At 42.2% G+C, this 19,124-nt stretch overlaps 1 protein-coding gene across 5 annotated transcripts in view; it reads left to right on the forward strand.

Moving 5' to 3' along the window:
• The first annotated feature begins 435 nt into the window (after window positions 1-435).
• The window catches only part of REV1 (REV1 DNA directed polymerase), an 88,659-nt gene continuing 69,970 nt past the window's right edge, over window positions 436-19,124 (forward strand). For 2 of the 5 annotated variants that reach the window (XM_037807463.1, XM_037807465.1), the window contains exons 1-2: window positions 436-578; window positions 17,782-17,845. In XM_037807463.1, the coding sequence (XP_037663391.1) occupies window positions 17,792-17,845 (54 nt within the window). In that variant the 5' untranslated portion in view covers window positions 436-578; window positions 17,782-17,791. Of the gene's footprint in view, window positions 579-2,008; window positions 2,057-17,781; window positions 17,846-19,124 lie in introns of those variants that run through there. The other 3 variants (XM_037807467.1, XM_037807466.1, XM_037807464.1) reach the window with 2 other exon arrangements.

Genomic DNA, 19,124 nt, shown 5'->3' on the forward strand with positions numbered 1-19,124 from the left:
GAGCCCGGGGCGGACGGGGGCGAAGGGGCGGCGGCGAGGGCAGCGCCGCGCCCGAGGGGGGACCGAGGCCTGGGGCCGGGAGGCTTGGCCGGGCGCGGGCCCCGCTCCCCTCCCCGCCCGCCAGGCGAGGCGGTCACGTGCGGCCGCGGCGCTGCCCCCACCCCGGGTCCGCGCGGACTTCCGCGGCGCCGCGCCCGTGGTTCCGGGCCGCCCAAGGGAGGGCGCGAGCCGAGAGCGTGCGCCGCGCGAGGTGAGCGGGGGCGGGGTCTGCGGCGCGCGGCCGGGGGCGGGGCCTCGGAGCCGGGGGCGGGGCCGGGGCGGGGCCGCGGGGGCGCGCGCGGGGCCGCGGGAGTGAGGGGGAGGGGAGGCGGCGAGCGCGCCCTTGCGGAGGGGAGCGCCGCGAGCGTGGGGCGAGCGGGGCGCGCGGCGCGGCTGTGAGCCTGCCCTCGGCCCTCGGCCCTCCGCCCCTGCCTCCCCGCGCCCGGCTGAGGGAACTCGGCGGCGGCGGTGGCGCCGGGGCCCGCGCGGCCGGAGGGGGCGGCCGAGGCCGGGCATGGTGGCCGGGGGCAACGCGGAAGGTGAGCGACCCCGGGCCGGCGGGGGGGTGGGGGAGGGGCGCCGGGGACCCGCCCGGCGGCGGCGGCGGCGGCGAGGCCGGGGCTGGGGGCGGCGGGGGCGCCGCGGCCGCGCGGCCGGGCTGAGGGGGCGGCCTGGGCTCGCTCGCGCGCCCCTCGCGCCGCCGGCCGCCGGGTTATGTAACGCGACCTCCCCATCCCCCGCGGCCCCGGCGCCGCCAGGACCCCGCTGAGGTGCCGCGCCGACGCCCCGCAGCCGCGGCCTCCCCGGCGCCGGCCCGCGTCCCGCCCCCGGGCCCCGAGCGCGCCGCCAACTCCTTCCTCCTGCGCCGGCGCCCGGGCCGTGCGTGGGGCTCCGCGCCATTCATTCCCGCGCCTGCGGCCGCCGGTTGCGGGAGCGCTGGAGGGTTGCGGACCCGGGGCCCGGCGCCGGTGGTCTGCCTCGCGCCCCCCGCCACCGTCCCTCCGGGATCCCGGAGTCGACATCGGGATATCTGAAGGCAATTTTTATTGTATTTCCTTGCCACTCACCTGTGCCTTCACCTTATAGGGCTCCCTTCCCCACTGTCCTTCCAAGTGGCCCTTTCACCTCTCCACACACTATTCAAATCATTTCTCCGTGTATTTCTCTGCCCTTCCCGCCCAGTCCCAGTGTGTAAGGAAATAACGTTAATCCATCACTCCTTAATTGACCCTCCTTTAAAAAAATCCTGCAGATGCCACGAATCTCCTGATGCTGTCTCCCAGTCTCCTCAGATCATGTACTGAGTAGAAACTGTGCCGTTTAGTGGAGGACCTTGCAGGCGAGCACACCCCAAGCAAAGGGCTTGCAGCGCCCAAGACTTTGTGTAACAGTGTAACTCTTGGGTATCCGCTCGGCCCCTCCACTTTTGGAGAATTAGCCGTTTCCTCTCTAGAGAGGGTGGGACAGATCGTAAACTTCATTCTTCCTGCTGAGCGCACGGTAACCTAACCTGCGGGGTCCTGTCTGCCACTTTCCACATAGGGCTTCTGCTTTGCCGCAGCCTGGTCTGCCGAGCAGGTGCTGCTGCGGGGCCCTCCCTCCCTGCACCTGGTGTGGTGGGCTTGGCGCCCACCTGAAGGCCCTCTGCTCCAGGGACCCTCCTTCAGACATCCAGACGCCTCCGGTGCTATTCATTTGCTGTCTAGCATGTTGTGACGTTTATCTTTTTATTTGTATCCTCTTTTTCTCCAGGTCTTGTAGGTCCCCTTAGGGCAGAGTCTGAACTGAACTCTTGTCTTTATCACACACTCTTTCCTCTATTTTTTTGGTAAATAATACATATTTAAGATTTTTTTAATAAGGTGGGGATCATTCTTCTAGGATTAATTTCTATGAAGTCTCAAGTAGAAACTAATTTTTCAAAATATTTTCTCCACCCCCAGCTTCAAGACTCAGATTACAGAATTACAGAATTACAGAAACCCTGCCCCCACTGGCAACAAATTAGTCATTATTAGTAAGTTACGAAAACTATGTTTGATGGTCCTTTCTTTGATATGCTGTAGTGGAAAGACAAGAACTTGGTGTTAGATGTGGGTTGAATTCGGGCTCTGCCAATTATCAGTTGTGGGACCTTGGACAAGTTAAGGTGCGAATAGCTCTGATTTTTTTCTCATTTGTAGAATGAAGATATTATTTCCTGCCTTTAGTAGCCGTGGATTAAATAAGTTCTTAAATGTAAGGCAGCTGAGCCCCTGGCACACAGGGCTGCCAGGTTAACACACATCTCCCTTGATATACCTCTTTATTACAAGTCACAGTCTAGAAGCGGCCGGGGATGTGCTGGAGACAAAGCATGTGAGGAAAGCTAATCAGAAAAGGCTAATGATAAGTGCCTCTTCCTATCTCCTAATAAATGAACAAGCCTCGCTTTCAGCATAGCTTTTTCTTCTTCTCGAGAATGCAGAGGTATATGTGGCATGTTACCAATTGCAGCATGTATTAAACGAACACTTAAAAGTGAAGAAAAGACTCATTCCTTTTTACGTCTTAAAAACACCAGCTAAAGCATTAACCTGGATTTTAAAAAAGAGTCTCTGATTTTTTTTTTTCCCCCAAGGTCAAGTTAGGAATGGGGGTGAGAGAGAAAGGATTGCTGACAGATATTAAAAAAAAATCTTTTATTAAAGAGACAGGTTGTAAGCTCTTGTTTTTGGATCCCATCTACTTATAATCCATGAATCCCAGTCTGAGATCCAGAGTCTCTGGCTTGGACTGTTGAAATAGCCCAACTTTTCCCTTCTTTTCTTCCTTTCTGACTGTTCTTCACATAAGAACTGGAGTGATCTTAAAAAATATAAATCAGATTGTCGGTCTCTTGCTCAAAAAGCTTCCTGTTCTATATACAATAAAATCTCACCTCACTGCTTGCCACTTGACTCAACAACTTGCCCCAGTCCCATGGGTCCTTTGCTAGTTCTTGAGCAAACCCTCTCTTACCTTATAGAAGTTGTACTTGCTGTTCGTCTGGCTGGACGACACCTTCCTCCCACTGGCCACAGTCTTTGCCTTCACATCCTTGCTTTGCTGCTCAAATTCCTCATCTCATAGGCCTTCTTGGATCCCGGAAAGAAGCCCCTCCCTCTACCACTTTTATTCTTTCATTCTGCTTTAGTATTCTCCATAGTATTTATTGCTAGGTGAAGAGTCATTATTTGTTTACTATTTCCCCCAGAAAACTTGGGTGCTCCCAGGCCTCCCCCTTCCTCCACTAGAAGGCAGGGGACTTAACCAACATGTTCACTGCTGCGTTCCCAGAGCTTAGAACTGTGCCTGGCACATAGTAGATGCTCAGTGAAACCTGTTAAATGACAGAACGGCATCGCTGATTTGCACATTGGTTCTGGACTCAGACAGCCTGGCTGGTAATGCTGGCTCCTACCGTTTTGCTGTGTGTGACCTGGGGCAAGTTAATAGCCTTTTGGAGGCAGATTGCTCACCTGTACACTGGGAACGATAATACCTGTCTTAAAAAACAGTGTTCATGGTTGGGGTCAGTATTAGTTGAGTTAATATGTATAAAGTGCTTAGAATAGGGTTATTTTATATTTTTTTAAAGCAATATTTGAAATTAGTTTAGAGTATTCACTTAGGATTTTGTGGTCTTAACCATAAAGATTGTAGTTGGTAGAGATGGAAAAAGGAGAACATTTGGCTAGTAGGAACTTTTAGGGTTATCATTATAGAATAGTCATTTTTGCACAAGATAAAGATGTAATTTATAACTTTTTTTGCTGAGATTTGTTGGCTACCAGTTACATTTATGGAATTCCTTTTTAAAATAAATACATTCTGTGGATGTCTAGAACAGGTTAAAAAATAAAATGTTCAGAATAGTGACCAGTATTTGGTCAAATCTGTAAGACAGCTGTTTTGTTCTTGGACCTGTGGAAGATGCTAAGACTGATTATCTCAACAGCTTGCCGCCAGAGCAGGTTTTCCGTATTTACCTTTGAAGTTCAGCTGGAGATAGGAGTGTGGTGATAAAAAGCCTTGCTGGAGGGTGGAGACAGGAAAATCCTTGAAGGTCCAATTGAAGCATGCATCTTTGGTATTTAGGAAGGGAGAGAAGTTTTATTATCTTTAATGTGTTCAATTCCTGCCTTCTTTCATTATGGGTTTTCCCCCCAAATTGTATTAACTTCTTAAATGGAGCTCCAAGTAACACAGCTGTGATTTGTATCTTCTTTTTCCTTTCTGTCCTTTTCCTGGTGTGACTTTTGTTTTTCTTTAGCATTTACAGAAATGGGGGAGGGAAGAGTTGATGGTGACAGAGAGTGACTTTTTAATAACAGATACTCTGAGCTAATGCGACTTGAATTGTTCCTGTAAACTAAGATTCTCCCTTTGGTAAGAAGAGCTCGTTGCTCTTGGGTAATAACAGGTGTTTTTACTTAGTCCACTGTGCTCTTAGTAAAATGCCTCTTTGTAGTATCATTGGTTATTTTATTTTACTTCTCATTCTGAATTTTAACAAGTAATAGGATCCAAAACTTTGGACCTTAATCTTAAAATATAAATAAATAAAATACTGCTTCTCTGTGTGACCTTTGTTTCAAAGTTTTAATAATCAGATTTAGAGAAGTGTTAATTGGTGAGGTCACACAGGTGAGAAAGGAGCCACAATTTCAGCCTAGTTCCCACCTGCCTCTATAACCAAAGCTCATAATTACTCTGCTGTGAGGCACACACACAAGTTTCTGTTTGGAAACCTGCCATGACATTTTACCATGTTCTGTATGAGTGTGTTGTTCCTCTGAAGTACTGGGAGTTTCATTGTTATTTATGGCCCCAGTTTTTTGGATTTAACTGCTGCTGTACTTAAATGCCAAACTATTCTTTAAGTCTGGAACATTTTAATAGGTTGATGATACACAAAATCATTAATGTTTTTTTCTTATTCTTATGTAAAGTCATTAAAAATAAGTCAAAGCATTATGTAATGGTAGGGCAACTTTGTAAATAGTTCAAAAAACTTAAGGTGCAAAAAATGTTCCTATGGATATAATAGACATGTGCAATCACATGAAAGAACATAAAAGTCTTTAAATTTGGTTAAGTCTAAAATAAATTTAAGGTAGCAATTTATAATAATATAAAATAAATTTATTAGTAAATTTTTAATAAATATTATTAATGCTATGTTTCTGCTAATTATGGAGCGAATCTTTGTTGTCTTTGTTTTTAACAAGTAAGGAGGGAGACAGCTGATGGACCGTTTTTATACCAGCGTAAGCTTCAGTACCTTGACATCTACTTGTGAGGCTGTTTTTTTTCAGTAAGGATTTCCAGATTATGAGTTGTTGACTTCTCCACACTTGAGTAGATTTAGAATGCTGGTACTGGTGCTGGAAGGATCTTTATGTTCTGTAGATTCTGTAGACGTGCCAGAAGAAAATGAGACTGCTAAAGGAGAGAACTAGACCAGACCTAGGGGAGTGTGTGTGTTAATTCTAAGGCCATTTTTACCCTGCTAGGTTAAACTGCCCCCTGCCTTATCCAGGGAGAGACCACCGTATGCTTGGAAACATACTCGGGAGGGTGGAGAATTGAACAATATATTCTTAAAAACTTGTGATTTAAAGTCTTGAACTTCTTTATCATAGGCTTTAAAGTGATAGGAAAAAATTATCCTCCTCTGTAATTCAATTAGAAATTGTTTTCTCATGTAGGCAGGTAGCTGGCTTATTCACATAAGGTAATTTGAGAAACTTTTTAAAGGCCAGTCTAATCCCCTGGATTTATGCTTGAATTAAAAGATTAAGTAGGGATGGACAAATAAGTTAGGTGTGATGTGAAACAGTCTGTATTTGTACCCAGTGTCTGAGTAACCAAAATGTCACTTACCAGCTTTAACCATTTCTGATCATATCCCATGTCAAAAAAGAGCTTCTTGGGAGTTCACTCTGTAAACAAAATAATGACTGGATCCTACATTCTCTGAACTCCGTCATCCCTAAATTTGAGGTTATTAAGAATGAACTTCTTGCATTTTCATCTTTTAGGCACTAGGCTGAACTATGCATTTGCGATCATGATTTAGAGCCATGCTCGTTTGAATGCTTTCCATTAGAAGTTCTGGATTTTACTTTATGTCAATAAGAAATTCTATTTCTAGATGACTTATTGGCTATTTTAAGCCCATTTTTTCCTCATTTAAGTTGGACAATCCTAAATTTTAAAAATATTTTAACAGTTTCCTCGTTAATATTTTGAGAACATACACACACAAAAAAATCCTTTACTTTTTATAATGCTTTAGACTTTAGAAAGTGCTTTCACTTAACTTTTTCTTGTTTCATCTGCATGCAAGTCTTGGGAAGAGAGGGCAGTGGATCCTATTTTACAGTTGAAGAAGGGAGGGAAAAACACTTGTTCAGTTTGTGACAGTTAAAACTTGAACACATCTTTGTAGTAGAAGCTTGATGATCTTTTGCATTGTACTAAAAATTAGAACAGGTTGCATTGAATATATTTAGACAGTAATTTTGGTTGTGAAAACTTGGGTTTTTGGTACTCCTTTAGAATTTGTATTTTTAGGCTATGGTTATTATTCGGTACTGTTACACTGAATCTGAAGTGAGATTTTTGGAGGTATGGATGTGTTGATACTCTGTTAGAGTTGCAAAAGTTTTAGTAACTTAATTGCCATTGTGAATTTTAGCACCTGAATTGAGGTTACTAATAATTTCAAGTTTACCCTGTTGAACATTGAGCCAGAATAATCTTCTGGATATCATTTGTGTCCAATAGGTAATCATTATTTCTGATTGTCACTTTAAAGGTTATATTAAATTCTCTTTGAACTCAATAAATGTTTCTCAGAATTGGAATCTACTAGTTATAGAGTGCTGAATAAACTGTTACATTGAATTAGACTTTATCTTTTGATGAATGTAACGTCTTATTAGAATGTCACACCTTAAAAAGTAGTTTTTTTTTTTTTTTTACGCTGCTATGGTGTACTTGGTATAAGGCAAGTAAAAAGAGGCCAGAAATAAAGCAGTGTCATCTTCTCTTAAAACATTCTACTCCCTATATGTTTACTTGCAATTGCATTTACTACAAGGATTTGTGAGAAAATAGATTTTTGTGAAAGAGGAAAAAGACTGAGTTTGCTCATGTTTTTGAATTGCATTTACCCAGATGGATTTGTCTTTTGGTTGTGTGTGGTTGCATGTGCCAGCTTACCTAGTGAATTCAGGCTTCGGGTAGAACACACAGAGCGAGGGCTTCTGTTAAGACAGATTTGTACATTTTGGTGTGAGTCAGGCTCAGGAGCCAGAACATCCTGTCTGTGCAACCAGTCCCTCAGCCCCCAATTAACATACCCGCCTTCCTTAAAGCTTACAAAGTAAGGTCCAGACTTCTCGGCTTGATATTCAAGGCCTTCTGATGTAGTGCCTCAGCCACTTTATTTCATCTCGGATTGCATCCAGCCAGGTGCTTCGCATTTGACCATGTGCTCTACACCTGCCAATTTCAGACTGTCCCCTTAAACATCTCTCTGCTTTTTTTCTTTAGTGTTTCAATGATAAATTTCCCTTCCTAAAATCCTCTGCCCACCCTCCACCCTCTGCCATCCCATTCCTCATTCTTGTTCTCAGCTGAGATACACATCTTTGATGAAGCCTTCTGGGTCTCTTCTCTAACAGGCGAGTTAGTGCCCTCTTTTCTGAGTTATCTGTGCATTTTGTCAGTGTCTCTAATGTAGGAGCCTGTATTACAGTTTTTTGCAAGTCTTTTTCTAATAGGTAACCTTGGATTGTGTTTACTTATTTTATTGTTGATTCCTAGTCCAGTGCCTCAAGCACGGTGGGTGCCCGGTGACTGTGGAGCAAGCAGTAGATCAGATTTGGAGTTAGGGAGCAGACAGGGGCAGGGCAGGGGAGACTTTGTCACGTGTGATCCCGACAAGTTGCCTTTACCCCCGTGGTGAGAGCCGTTTTACAGAGTGCACACGGCAGCAGCATTCTCTCTGCCTCTCTCACTCAGCGTCCTCGTGTCTGTTCTCACCACTCTATGTGCACGTTAGGTCCATGCAGAATCAGTGGTTCACACAGTGTGTGCGCCAATCCAGCCGCATCAGTGGGACCCCGTACTTTGCAGAAACGGCATCCCCGGCCCCACCCACACTGGTGAATCAGAGACTGTGCAGGTGGGGCTGGCAGTCTTTGTTCTTACAGGCCCTCCAAGTGACCCTGCAGCTGCTCCCGCTTGAGAACCACTGCTCCAAATTCAAACCCTGTCCCTTCCATGGCCTCCCTATGCTCTGGGGAAGTCTTGGCCCTGTTACCAGCCCTTTTACCCTGGCCTGGGGAGTCCCTGTTTGCCTGTAGCCTTGATCCTTTCTACAGGTAATCATTGAGCTTTCCTGTGAGAATATACTGCTTCTCCCTGGTGGTAATGTTCTCCTTCTAGACTCTGTTTTTCATCCTGTTATCTCCCAAAACATTCTTTTTTTTCCTTTGCAGCTTGATCCCTGCTTTTGGACACGCTGACTCTGAGCTCCATGCGGGGTATCCTGGTGGAGATACCTATTAAGCAATTGGGCCACGTGGGTTTGGAGCTCAGGAAAGGGGGCTTTGTTCTCTTTCCTCTTATCACCTTTAATCATCCCTCCATTTTGAAAATTGAAACAAGGTGATAATTGACTTATGGATTAGATCAAAGGGTCCAGATAGTATGTGAAAAATGAGAAGACTGTCAAGATTGTATCTTGTTGAACAACATATTTAAGGAGGCAGAAGAATAGGAAGTTGAGCAGGAACTGAGAAAGAACCAACCTTGGGAAAGTTATGTCTTGGAGACTCGTGGAAGACTGAGTTTGGAGGAAAGGAATGAACAAAGTCAAATTCCCTGAGACTCATTATTAAAATGTTCCTCCTTTCTTGGCTTTTGGATACTCCTCTCCTGGCTTTTCTTCTCCCTGTCTGATTGCTTCTCTTTCCGCACCCCTCTTGAATTCCGTTTTCAAATTCTTCTAAAATGTCATTGGCATATTGCTTGAAATCATTTTAAAGCCTATGCTAAGTATTTGTTTTAAATGTAGAATACTATTTTTTTATTTGCCTTTCTCTGAATCCTAAGTAATTGTATCTCTATTCTGTAGATTCATTGAGTTTATGGTTTCCAGCAGTTAATTTCTTTTCTTAACTACACCCAGAAACATGAGCCACTAAGAAGGGCTTTTGCCCCAAGGTCAGAAAGACTTCCTTCTGTTAACTCAGGGCACACATACATAAGTGAGGAATATTCGTGGGAGAAATAGCAAAGAAAGGAAGCTAAGCGCCAAATGGTACAGATAAGCAGTGTGTGAAGTGTCTTTCCCAAGAATTGAAGTAGGAACTGGTCGTGCCACTGATAGGAAGAAGGGTTCTCAGGCTCAGAGTGAAAAACCTTTGGAGACAGAATATTCCCTTTTGTTTTCTCACGATCTCAGCTTTTAGGACGTCAGGTAAAAAGAGGGGGTATGTTTAGAATCCAGGCGATTTCACTGCACCCTGGAGAGCAGTTCTCCTTTGTCTGTCTGTGGAGATCTGTAATTTCAGGAAAGAAAATTATCCATAATTCGACTAGAACATCCCCTTCTGCTTGTAGTCAAATGATATAGCCTGTCATCAACTGACTTTTTAATTTAAATGATTTTGATTTTGTTAAATCAAGCATCTTTTTGTATTTTTCATTGTTATGAATAGCCAAAAGGATAAGAGAAGATTCTTTGTTACATTGAATTATATAGAAACTTTCCTTTGAAGAAGATCAACCTCCAACTGAGACTTTAGAAATATTTCTTAGGCATTTTCAGTTTTAGTATATCCAAATTTTTTTATTATTCATCTTACTCTTTGCTTCTCTTTTTGTGTGTGTAATTTATTTAAATATTGAATGAAAATGTTAATACTAAAATGATTAAGCTGTTTTAACAGAGACTTCAGAATACAGTGGCAGAAACTGTTGAAGTTTTTTCCCTCTCAATAATTTTCTAGAGGTTGGCGGGCAGCCGCCAGTGGATGAGTGGCTCTGCTCCCAGAGCTCATGCAGGGCTCAGGTCCTTCTGTCTGGCCATTTCCCGTCCCCTGGGGAGTTGTCGGCGTTCCTGTGGTCGAAGCTGGCTTATCTCATAGGTGCGTTCCAGACAGAGAACAAGTAAAGGCATCCTTTAGGGATTGGGTGCAGATTTTGTCCCCATTACCTGCTCATATCCCATTGGTCAGAATTTGGTCGCATGGCCACACCTGATTTTTAAAGGAGCCCGGGAAATGGGGCCCTGGCTGACTGGCAGCCCTACTTCCCCCCTAGAGGGACAGGAGAGTGGATACCAGTTGCCAGTCTAGGCATGTGTGGACTAATCGGGTTTTTTGGAAAGTGTAGACAAAGTTGCATAATATATGTGCTTTTGTTTTAAAGTTTTTTTTTTTTTTTTTTTTACTGGACAGGTGTTTTAAAAAACTGTAAGAGACCCTGTAATTTGTCAGGTCCGACTCTTATCCACAGATGGAAGAACTCAGATCTGACTTAAGTTCAGACAACCAGTTGGCAGCAGAGATGGTGGCCTCCTGGGGCTGACAGGCTGCCCCAGGCAACTCGTGCCCTCCTGGGTGCATCCTGCTTCTGGTTGGGGTCCGGAGGGGCTTGTTTCCAGGGCTGGTTCCTTAGTCTTCCCCCACGTATGTGACAGCCACTGTGTGTGTCGGACCCAGACGGTCGGTTGCCAGAGGCTCCGGTGGAGCGTCTCCTGCTGAATCGTGTGATTTAGCAGTTGATGTTAGTACCATTCTTAGTTTCTCCATTGAAGAGTTGGGACTTAGTTTTGTAAAAGATGAGTATGATTTTCTACCACAAACCAGCAATGCCACCTGATCAGGCATTTCAGTCTTTACCCTGGAAGGCATCTGTGTGCAAATAAATTGTACCAGTCCCCCTACTCCATGGATGTATTCTAAAGGTGAATAGATAAAAGGAGCCCTTTAAAAAATAAAAGCTCCCTGGAAAGTTAAGTATCACTAGTGGTGTATTTGAATGTAAAAGATTTGAATGTAAATTTTAAAAAATTGATGGAAAACATAAAAAAATCTGGAAGGAAATGTAATGTGTCAGCAGGTAAATTTTTTAGATGGTAGGAATATGGGTGATTTCTCCGTTTTCTGTACTTTCCCAATTTGCTACAATAAACGTAATATTTTTATAACTAGAGGGAGAAAACTGGTTTTAAAAAGAAACATCTAGGAAGACAGTCCTGGCAGCATGCCACAGCAGTGTACAACTGCACATCAGGAATTGGAGGATAAGAGAGGATGCCCCAAGAAAAGGTGGAAAGTCTGATCTTCACAAAGAAAACCTCTGTACCAAAGACAGTAATCTCTTTCTTTGGAGAGTGCTGTGTTTGTTGTAGACCCTTTTATTTGGTGGAGTAATGTTCTTTGAGTTCTGTGGTAATTTGGTGTTGATGGTGATGGTATCTAAGATAGTATAGGAATTGTTTTGTTGCTGGGGAAACATTAGTAACAGGAAAATGTTTATACTGAAGGTGAATAAAAGAAAGTTTTAAAAGTTTCTGTTAGGTTAGGAATAATATCTGGTAATATTATGAACTTGTATTTTCAGAGGTCTTTTAAAGTGACCTTGCTCTTAAGAGTGCAGACTGTCCGCTTGGTTTGGAACCCCTAAAACCTGGGGCCTGCCAGAGACCAGAGCCAGTGGCTGCGCTGCCCTGGGAATTGTTCCAGGGGTGCCGGGCCCTTGGCCGAGGCGTCTGATTTTTGTTTGTTTCTTTAAATAGCTTGGGCAGAGTTCCTTCAAAGTCAAAACCTAGCTGGACTGTGTGAGATGAGTCTGGAATGGTCTCAGTGATAGAATGGAAACAAAGCCTCCAAACAGCCTTATTTTTGAATCTAAACGTTACTAAAACGATGTTTACGTGGTGGGAAAGCCTTTCGCATTCGGGGACAAACAGGAGCCCACTGCACGGTGCCCGCTGCCCGCACCGCCTTCACTTACTCACACCAAAGGGCAGTGCCTGGTACTGGGAAGTTCCTTCCATTAGTGGCCTCCACTTTGCACCCCGACGGAGCAGCCCGTTGACCCTGTTGCCTGTGTTTTGCCCATCTCTGCCATCCCCGCTGCCTGCAGAGTGTCCTTTTAGATCCCATGTCCCTGGAATGAGTCTTGCTTTAGACCAGTTACTGACCAGTTCCTTAATTGTCATTCGGTGCTCAAGAGAGACGAATTGACACCAACCAAAGAAGAGAAAATCCCTGCAGAGGGAAGAAGAGCGTGTGTATGGCCTGCTGACCTTGTCTGCATGCCTTCTTGGGGAGGGGGAAAAGGTGGTGCTGTCTTCTAAACAGTTAGCACAGGGTTCGATTGTGAACCTTTGGAAAGGTGTAAAAACGAGACACAATTACGCAAGGTACAGGTTGGAATATCAATATATTGGGATGTATTTCCATTATCGCCATGCATTATATCTTACATGTGAGTTCATTTTCTTTCCTCAACAAGAATTTATTGACTGCTTATCAAATACAAGATTAATGGCAATTTCATATATAGCCTGTTAATATTTTCATTCTGTGATGTTTTGAGGATCAGAAAGGAGATGACTGTGGGTCTGACTGAAATGAGTGGCATGTGTGCAGCCTTTGATGCTGTGCACATGTCGGAAGCACTGACAAGCTTACTGTGTTTGCTCCCTTTTATTTGGCCTCAGGGGTTAGGTTGTCAGGTAGCTTTGCTGCCTGCAGGGCTGGTCTCCCTGCCTTTGCTCAGCATTATAGAGGGGCATCGTGTAGTTTGCTTTATGCTCCAGGGATATTTTTTTTTCCCCCTCCTCCTCATTCCTCTCAAAATGTTTCTCTTAAACTTATTTGTAGGGCTGCTACTTCTTGACTGGTGCTCATATCTTTTTTTATTGTAAAATTCTGGAGTGCAGCAAAAATGCCAATAACATCTTTTGTCTCACTAATGTCCAGTGTAGTATGGTGCTTCACTCATAATAATAGTCCATTAGTGTTGATGTGTAGGTAGCTTAAGAATTGTGATGTCCCTGTACACAAGGCTCTGAATTATTTCTCATGTGCCACAATTAACCTGTGCTATAAAAAATGTAATACACCTGTATAATGAACTATTTGGCATCTACTATGCAACAAAAGTTGCACAATTGATGTCATCCAGCAATGACAGGTTTTAGAAATTGCCACTCCTAGTATGACAGTTGTTTGTTTCCCCTAGCCACTGTCATTAGTCCACATGTAGACTGTTTAAATGAGTTTAATAGGACAAGTTGCCTTAATTCTTTTCTTTAATAAGAAAAAGTCTGTTTAAATAAATAAAACAAATATAGAGCATCAAAATGGTTGAATAATAAAACTTCTAAAACTAAAGTACATTGTTAAACTATACAGGTGTAATAGTTTTAATTTTATATATTTAGTTCCTGATACCAAAGGAAACTACAGTTATCTACTACCCAAACCTCGTATTTTGAAGAAAGAATAATTGAGACCCAAAGAGGTGGAGATTTACCAGATATGGGTGAAGCCAGTTAGTGGCAGAACCTGGGATGGGAACGCTCTTTACCCATAGTCTGTATTTCAGCCTTTTTCACTTATGTTATTTATTTATCTGTGCTGCCTACAATATAAAGTGATTGTCATTGTGATTGAAGTTTTATTCAGTCAATATTTAACATCCATTTATCTAGATATTTACTATTTTCTTTGCTTTCAGTTCCTTCCTGCTTTTTTGACCTACCTAAGGGAATTTTCTTTCTACCTGAGGGATACCCTTTAGGATTTCCCATAGTGCAGGTTTGCGAGTGGCGATGACTTATGTTTTCATCTGCCTGAAAATGCCTTTATGTCATCTTTCTTAACTGAAGCTTTCTCAGTACAGAATTCCAGGTTGGTAATTACTTCCTTTCAGCACTGTTGTCTTCGTCTGTCTAATTGCTGCCCCTTTGGATGTTTTCCATGGCCCCTATCTGTTCTCCTCACCCGTGGCTACTTTAAAGATTTTTCTCTGTCTTTGGTTTTCAGTGGTTTTAATGTTGTGTGTCAAGGTGTAGGTTTCTTTTTAATTTTTCCAGCTTTGGGCTCATTGGGCTTCATGAATTTGTTGATATCTTTGTTTAATTTTAGAATGTTTTTAGCCATTATTTCTTCAAATATAACTCTTTCTCCCTTTTTTCCAAATTTAAGTACTTTAGACCTTCTGAGGTGTCTTCTGTCTCCTACCACCCCACCCCCTTCCGTAGTCGCCATCCTTTTATACCTCTGTCCTTTGTTTGGATATTTTCTTCTGACTTTAACTGTTCCTATGTGCTGTTACCCATCTGTTGAGTTCTTAATTTCCACTTCTCCACTGAAACTTGCTTTATATCTCCTTGAGCACAGTAAGCATAGTAATTTTAAAGTCTGTGTTTGTCAACTTCAGTATCTGGGGTCCCTGAATCTGTCTACAGTGCTGTTTTTTGGTTCTCACTCAAGTGGTCTTGTCTCTGTGTGCCTGGTTATTTTTATTTGTGTGCCAGGCATTGTCTTTTCAAAACTGTAGAAATAATAGGATGTTCTTATCCCCAGAGAGGACTTACAATTGCTTGTCCTGGGTGCCTAGGGTGACAGCCATCCAGGATCCCCTAAATCTGACTTCTGGGGCTGAAAAGGTCTATGGCAGGTTTAGTTTCTGCTTGGCCTGGTCGCCTCCTTCCGGTTAGCCCTTCCTCCTGCATTCCTGCTCCCAGAGGTGGAGATTTACCCCTCCAGGGCCCTCTGGCTCCAGCCTTTGTTTTCTTAGCCCTGCATGTTTGTCAAAACATTGCCCAGGCTCCCGACCACTCGTCTGGAATTACCAGAGGCCCTCAGGGTGAAAAACTACTCCATTGGGGAGGAAAGATGGGGTGGAAGGTCTCTGTAGACTTTAGTATTCTTTTGACTCTTGTCCCAGTAGTTTTCCACTGTTTGCCAGATGTTCTGTGCCCAAGGCAGTTTTTAAAAATGTTTTGTCTAGCTTTCTTCCTCCTCAGTGGGAGGCAGGTCTGAACTACCTCGTTCGCTCTTTTTTATGGAATTTTCTCAAAAGTAGAATTTGGAGTGTCCGAATTGGAATGTTTCTTGTTTCCCTTTTTCCTTGATTTTGGTCTTCTAATTTGAATTCTGAATCAGTGGGTGTTTGCTGTACATGGGCCAAGTTAGGAGAAATGATTAAATTAAAATTTTCAGTCCTTCATTGTTTTTAGTTTGTCTGGGACAGCTTTATTACTTTGGAATGGAGGAAGAACTTTTAATACCTTTTTTGGTTTTGGATGGTATTTATTACAACTTTGTTTTCTTGTCTTCCCTCTAAACCATGTACGGATTTTCACCACTGGCCTTTTGTAGCAGGTACCCAAGAGATCTTAAGTAAATGGAGGGAGCTCCTAAGTAAATGAAGGGGCAAATGAATGAAACATTAAAAATGTATTTTATTCCTTCATCTGTCTACATTTAGTACATTAATAGTTGCACTTAATTATTGTGAGTAGCAGAACTCCCAAACTCTGCTTCTGTGAGCCACATGTTTACATTCAGAGTTTATGTGAAGTCCAGAACTGCGGATTTTAATATGTTTCTCAGAGTTCTTAAATGTAAGCGGAGAAGCCTTGAGGGATGGACAAAGTGAGCCTTTTGAAAAGATAAGAAGTATTTCAAAGTAAAATACAGCATGTCTGGTGCTTGATAATGAGCACATTGTGTAGCCATGTCCCTACTTTTATCAAACTTAAAGAACAACAGCACAGCCTCAGCAACCACCATGCTGGGTCAGGATTCGTCAGTGTGCACCCTGTTTGCAGAGCACTTTGCACATGCCCCCAAAACATTTGTGATGTTTTTGTTTCTTTACTGGCCTTAACTCTTTGGAGACAATTGTCCCTCAAAATTTTTTTAGGCATCTCAGGCATCTGTTAAGAGTGGAAAATAAAAACTCATAATTAATCTACATGTCAGCAAATAGAAACTAAATCCTATGGTATGCCAGGAATAAAAGTATATGAAAGAAGGTATCTGCTGATGTGCGTGGATACAAGTGTCATTTGATAAAAGATGTCATTCAATAAAGATTTTCCTCTAGTTTGTCTGACTTGGAAATGTATAAGGCTTCTCTAATGATAAATGGTAACTACCTGGTATTATTTAAGTAGTTACTAGAAGAAAAATATCTAAATGGGGTCGTATTAATTTTGTGATGGTTGATGCAGTCATGTCCCAAGATATAGTTCTTTGGGTTAGAAGACTTGGACATTCCGAGAACTCGCACTTCTACCTGCTTTGACTTGTGAGTCATTTTATACCTTGGAGGCCACTCAGCCAGCTTATACTTGGTGATGAGCCATCATTTGGTCTTCTTGGCTGTTTTATACTCTAGGTGGCCAAGTGTTCTTTAAGGAGAAGGCTGGATTTACTAGTTAATATCAGCGATAATCTTTCTACCTCCTGTTCCCTGTGATGTATTGTTTTAACTGATTTCTCTTGGGGCTTTTGGCACAATTGGTGAATTACACTATGCCTACACTCTTTTTTTTTTTTTTTTTTATCATCATTTTATTGAGATATATTCACATACCACGCAGTCATACAAAACAAATCGTACTTTCGATTGTTTACAGTACCATTACATAGTTGTACATTCATCACCTAAATCAATCCCTGACACCTTCATTAGCACACACACACAAATAACAAGAATAATAATTAGAGTGAAAAAGAGCAATTGAAGTAAAAAAGAACACTGGGTACCTTTGTCTGTTTGTTTCCTTCCCCTATTTTTCTACTCATCCATCCATAAACTAGACAAAGTGGAGTGTGGTCCTTATGGCTTTCCCAATCCCATTGTCACCCCTCATAAGCTACATTTTTATACAACTGTCTTCGAGATTCATGGGTTCTGGGTTGTAGTTTGATAGTTTCAGGTATCTACCACCAGCTACCCCAATTCTTTGGAACCTAAAAAGGGTTGTCTAAAGTGTGCGTAAGAGTGCCCTCCAGAGTGACCTCTCAGCTCGTTTTGGAATCTTTCTGCCACTGAAGCTTATTTCATTTCCTTCCACATCCCCCTTTTGGTCAAGAAGATGTTCTCTGTCCCACGATGCCGGGTCTACATTCCTCCCCGGGAGTCATATTCCACGTTGCCAGGGAGATTCACTCCCCTGGGTGTCTGATCCCACGTAGAGGGGAGGGCAGTGATTTCACCTTTCAAGTTGTATGCCTACACTCTTAAGTATCCAGGATGTGATAGCAAAGACAGAGTCAGATATAGGGCAATTCATGGAGGACAGTGTTTTGTTGGTTCTTCACACTTACAAGTTAAGTGCCCGTGTCTGTGAGTGGGATTTGGTGGTGTTTTATATAAATGGGCATTGGGGTCAGCACTCAGGAAGGCATAAAAGTTTTCCCTATTGGAATTTTATATGGCTAGAATTTAAACATAATTCTCCCAAGGAAGGTGTTTTAGGAACAGATTCTACTTGTAAAGCAAGATGATATACTTTGGAAAAATTTTAGTTAACGTAATTTTAACTTTTTTGAATTGAAAATTTGAGCTTATTTTGACTTCTCATTATTTTTCTTGATATTAAAATAAAATATCAATTAAAAGTACATTGTGTTATACAATTGACATTTTTTTTTCCCCCTAATACAGAAGCTCCACCATGAGGCGAAGTGAATGGAGGAAACGAGCTGAAAATGATGGCTGGGAAAACTGGGTGTGTTTTAAAAGAATAAAAATAATTGTTCTAACTTTCTAGGTATTTTCATTCTTCTTTTAGTTTATAATGTTGCTTAGGGCATTTTATAAATTGTAAATCTCTTGAGAAACTGACTCCTTGTGTTTTCACAAATGTAAATTTAAAGCCTGAGCACATTCATAATCTTTAACCTCTAGACTTTACTCTCAGGAATTTTATCCCGAGGCAGTAAATGGGCTAGTGCACAAAAGTTGATCGTGTGATGATTTGACTGTGGCGTTGCTAATAACACTGAAAAACAGGAAGCCACATAAATATGTAACATCAGGGCATTGGTCAAATAAATTATGCAGTAGAATAGTATACAGCCATTATTTAGCTTTATATTTCTTATCCTGGAAAGATGGCCTTGACTGAAAAGGGTATGTTTGAAAGGAATATTATGTATAATCCTATTTTTGTGAAACCTCTATGCTCTGAGGCATAGAAATAAGCTTTGAAAATAACATCCCAAAATATTAACCATGAATGGGATCACAGCCAATTTTAATTTTATTCTTTATACTTTTTGTATTTTCTGGGGGAAAAAAGTTGTGTTTAATGGTGAGCATGTAATACTAAGAAAAAAACATTTTTGGGGACAAAGATATGACCTATTCTGGACGCCTGCACCTATAATTTAAAGACTTCAATAGTTCAGAGTGATCAGTCTTAATTAGGACAAGGTTGAGGAAGAGTGTAACTGAATTCAGAGATTTGAAAAGGCCTTTAATGAGAATAATAATGTTTTTATATTCTTTTTTGAGGTTTATGTTATCTAATGAAAATTAACATTACTAACAGATTCTATCCAAATGTAACCACTGAAATAGTTTTTGTATTCTTACCCATGTGCCATACGCACTCGTTTGTCAAATTGCTTCATTTTCTTTATCTGAAGTAATTAATTTTAAGCTTCGTATATGCAAGCGATAATAGAAGCTGGTCTAAAATATGCTGTTATTGGTCACTTATCAAATTTCTAATTGGTTTAAACTTTAGGGTGACTTTTGCTAGAAAATGTAGACAAGGACTGTATTTTGTGGCATTAAATTTATTAATCTTGACCTGCCTTTTTCCACTTTAAAAGTAACTTTTATCATCATAAGAATGTGATGAAAGTATTACAAGTTGAGTTGGAAGAGGGAGCAGTGTTCCTTGACCTACTGTTTTGTTGCCTTGTCATGTTTAAGTTGTCATTGTTCTACCTCTGTCAGTAGCACAGGATAAGGTCCCTTCCTGCCCCCCATAAATTTCT

This window comes from Choloepus didactylus, chromosome 17, assembly GCF_015220235.1.
Source record: "Choloepus didactylus isolate mChoDid1 chromosome 17, mChoDid1.pri, whole genome shotgun sequence".
NCBI classification, from domain to species: Eukaryota; Metazoa; Chordata; class Mammalia; order Pilosa; family Megalonychidae; genus Choloepus; species Choloepus didactylus.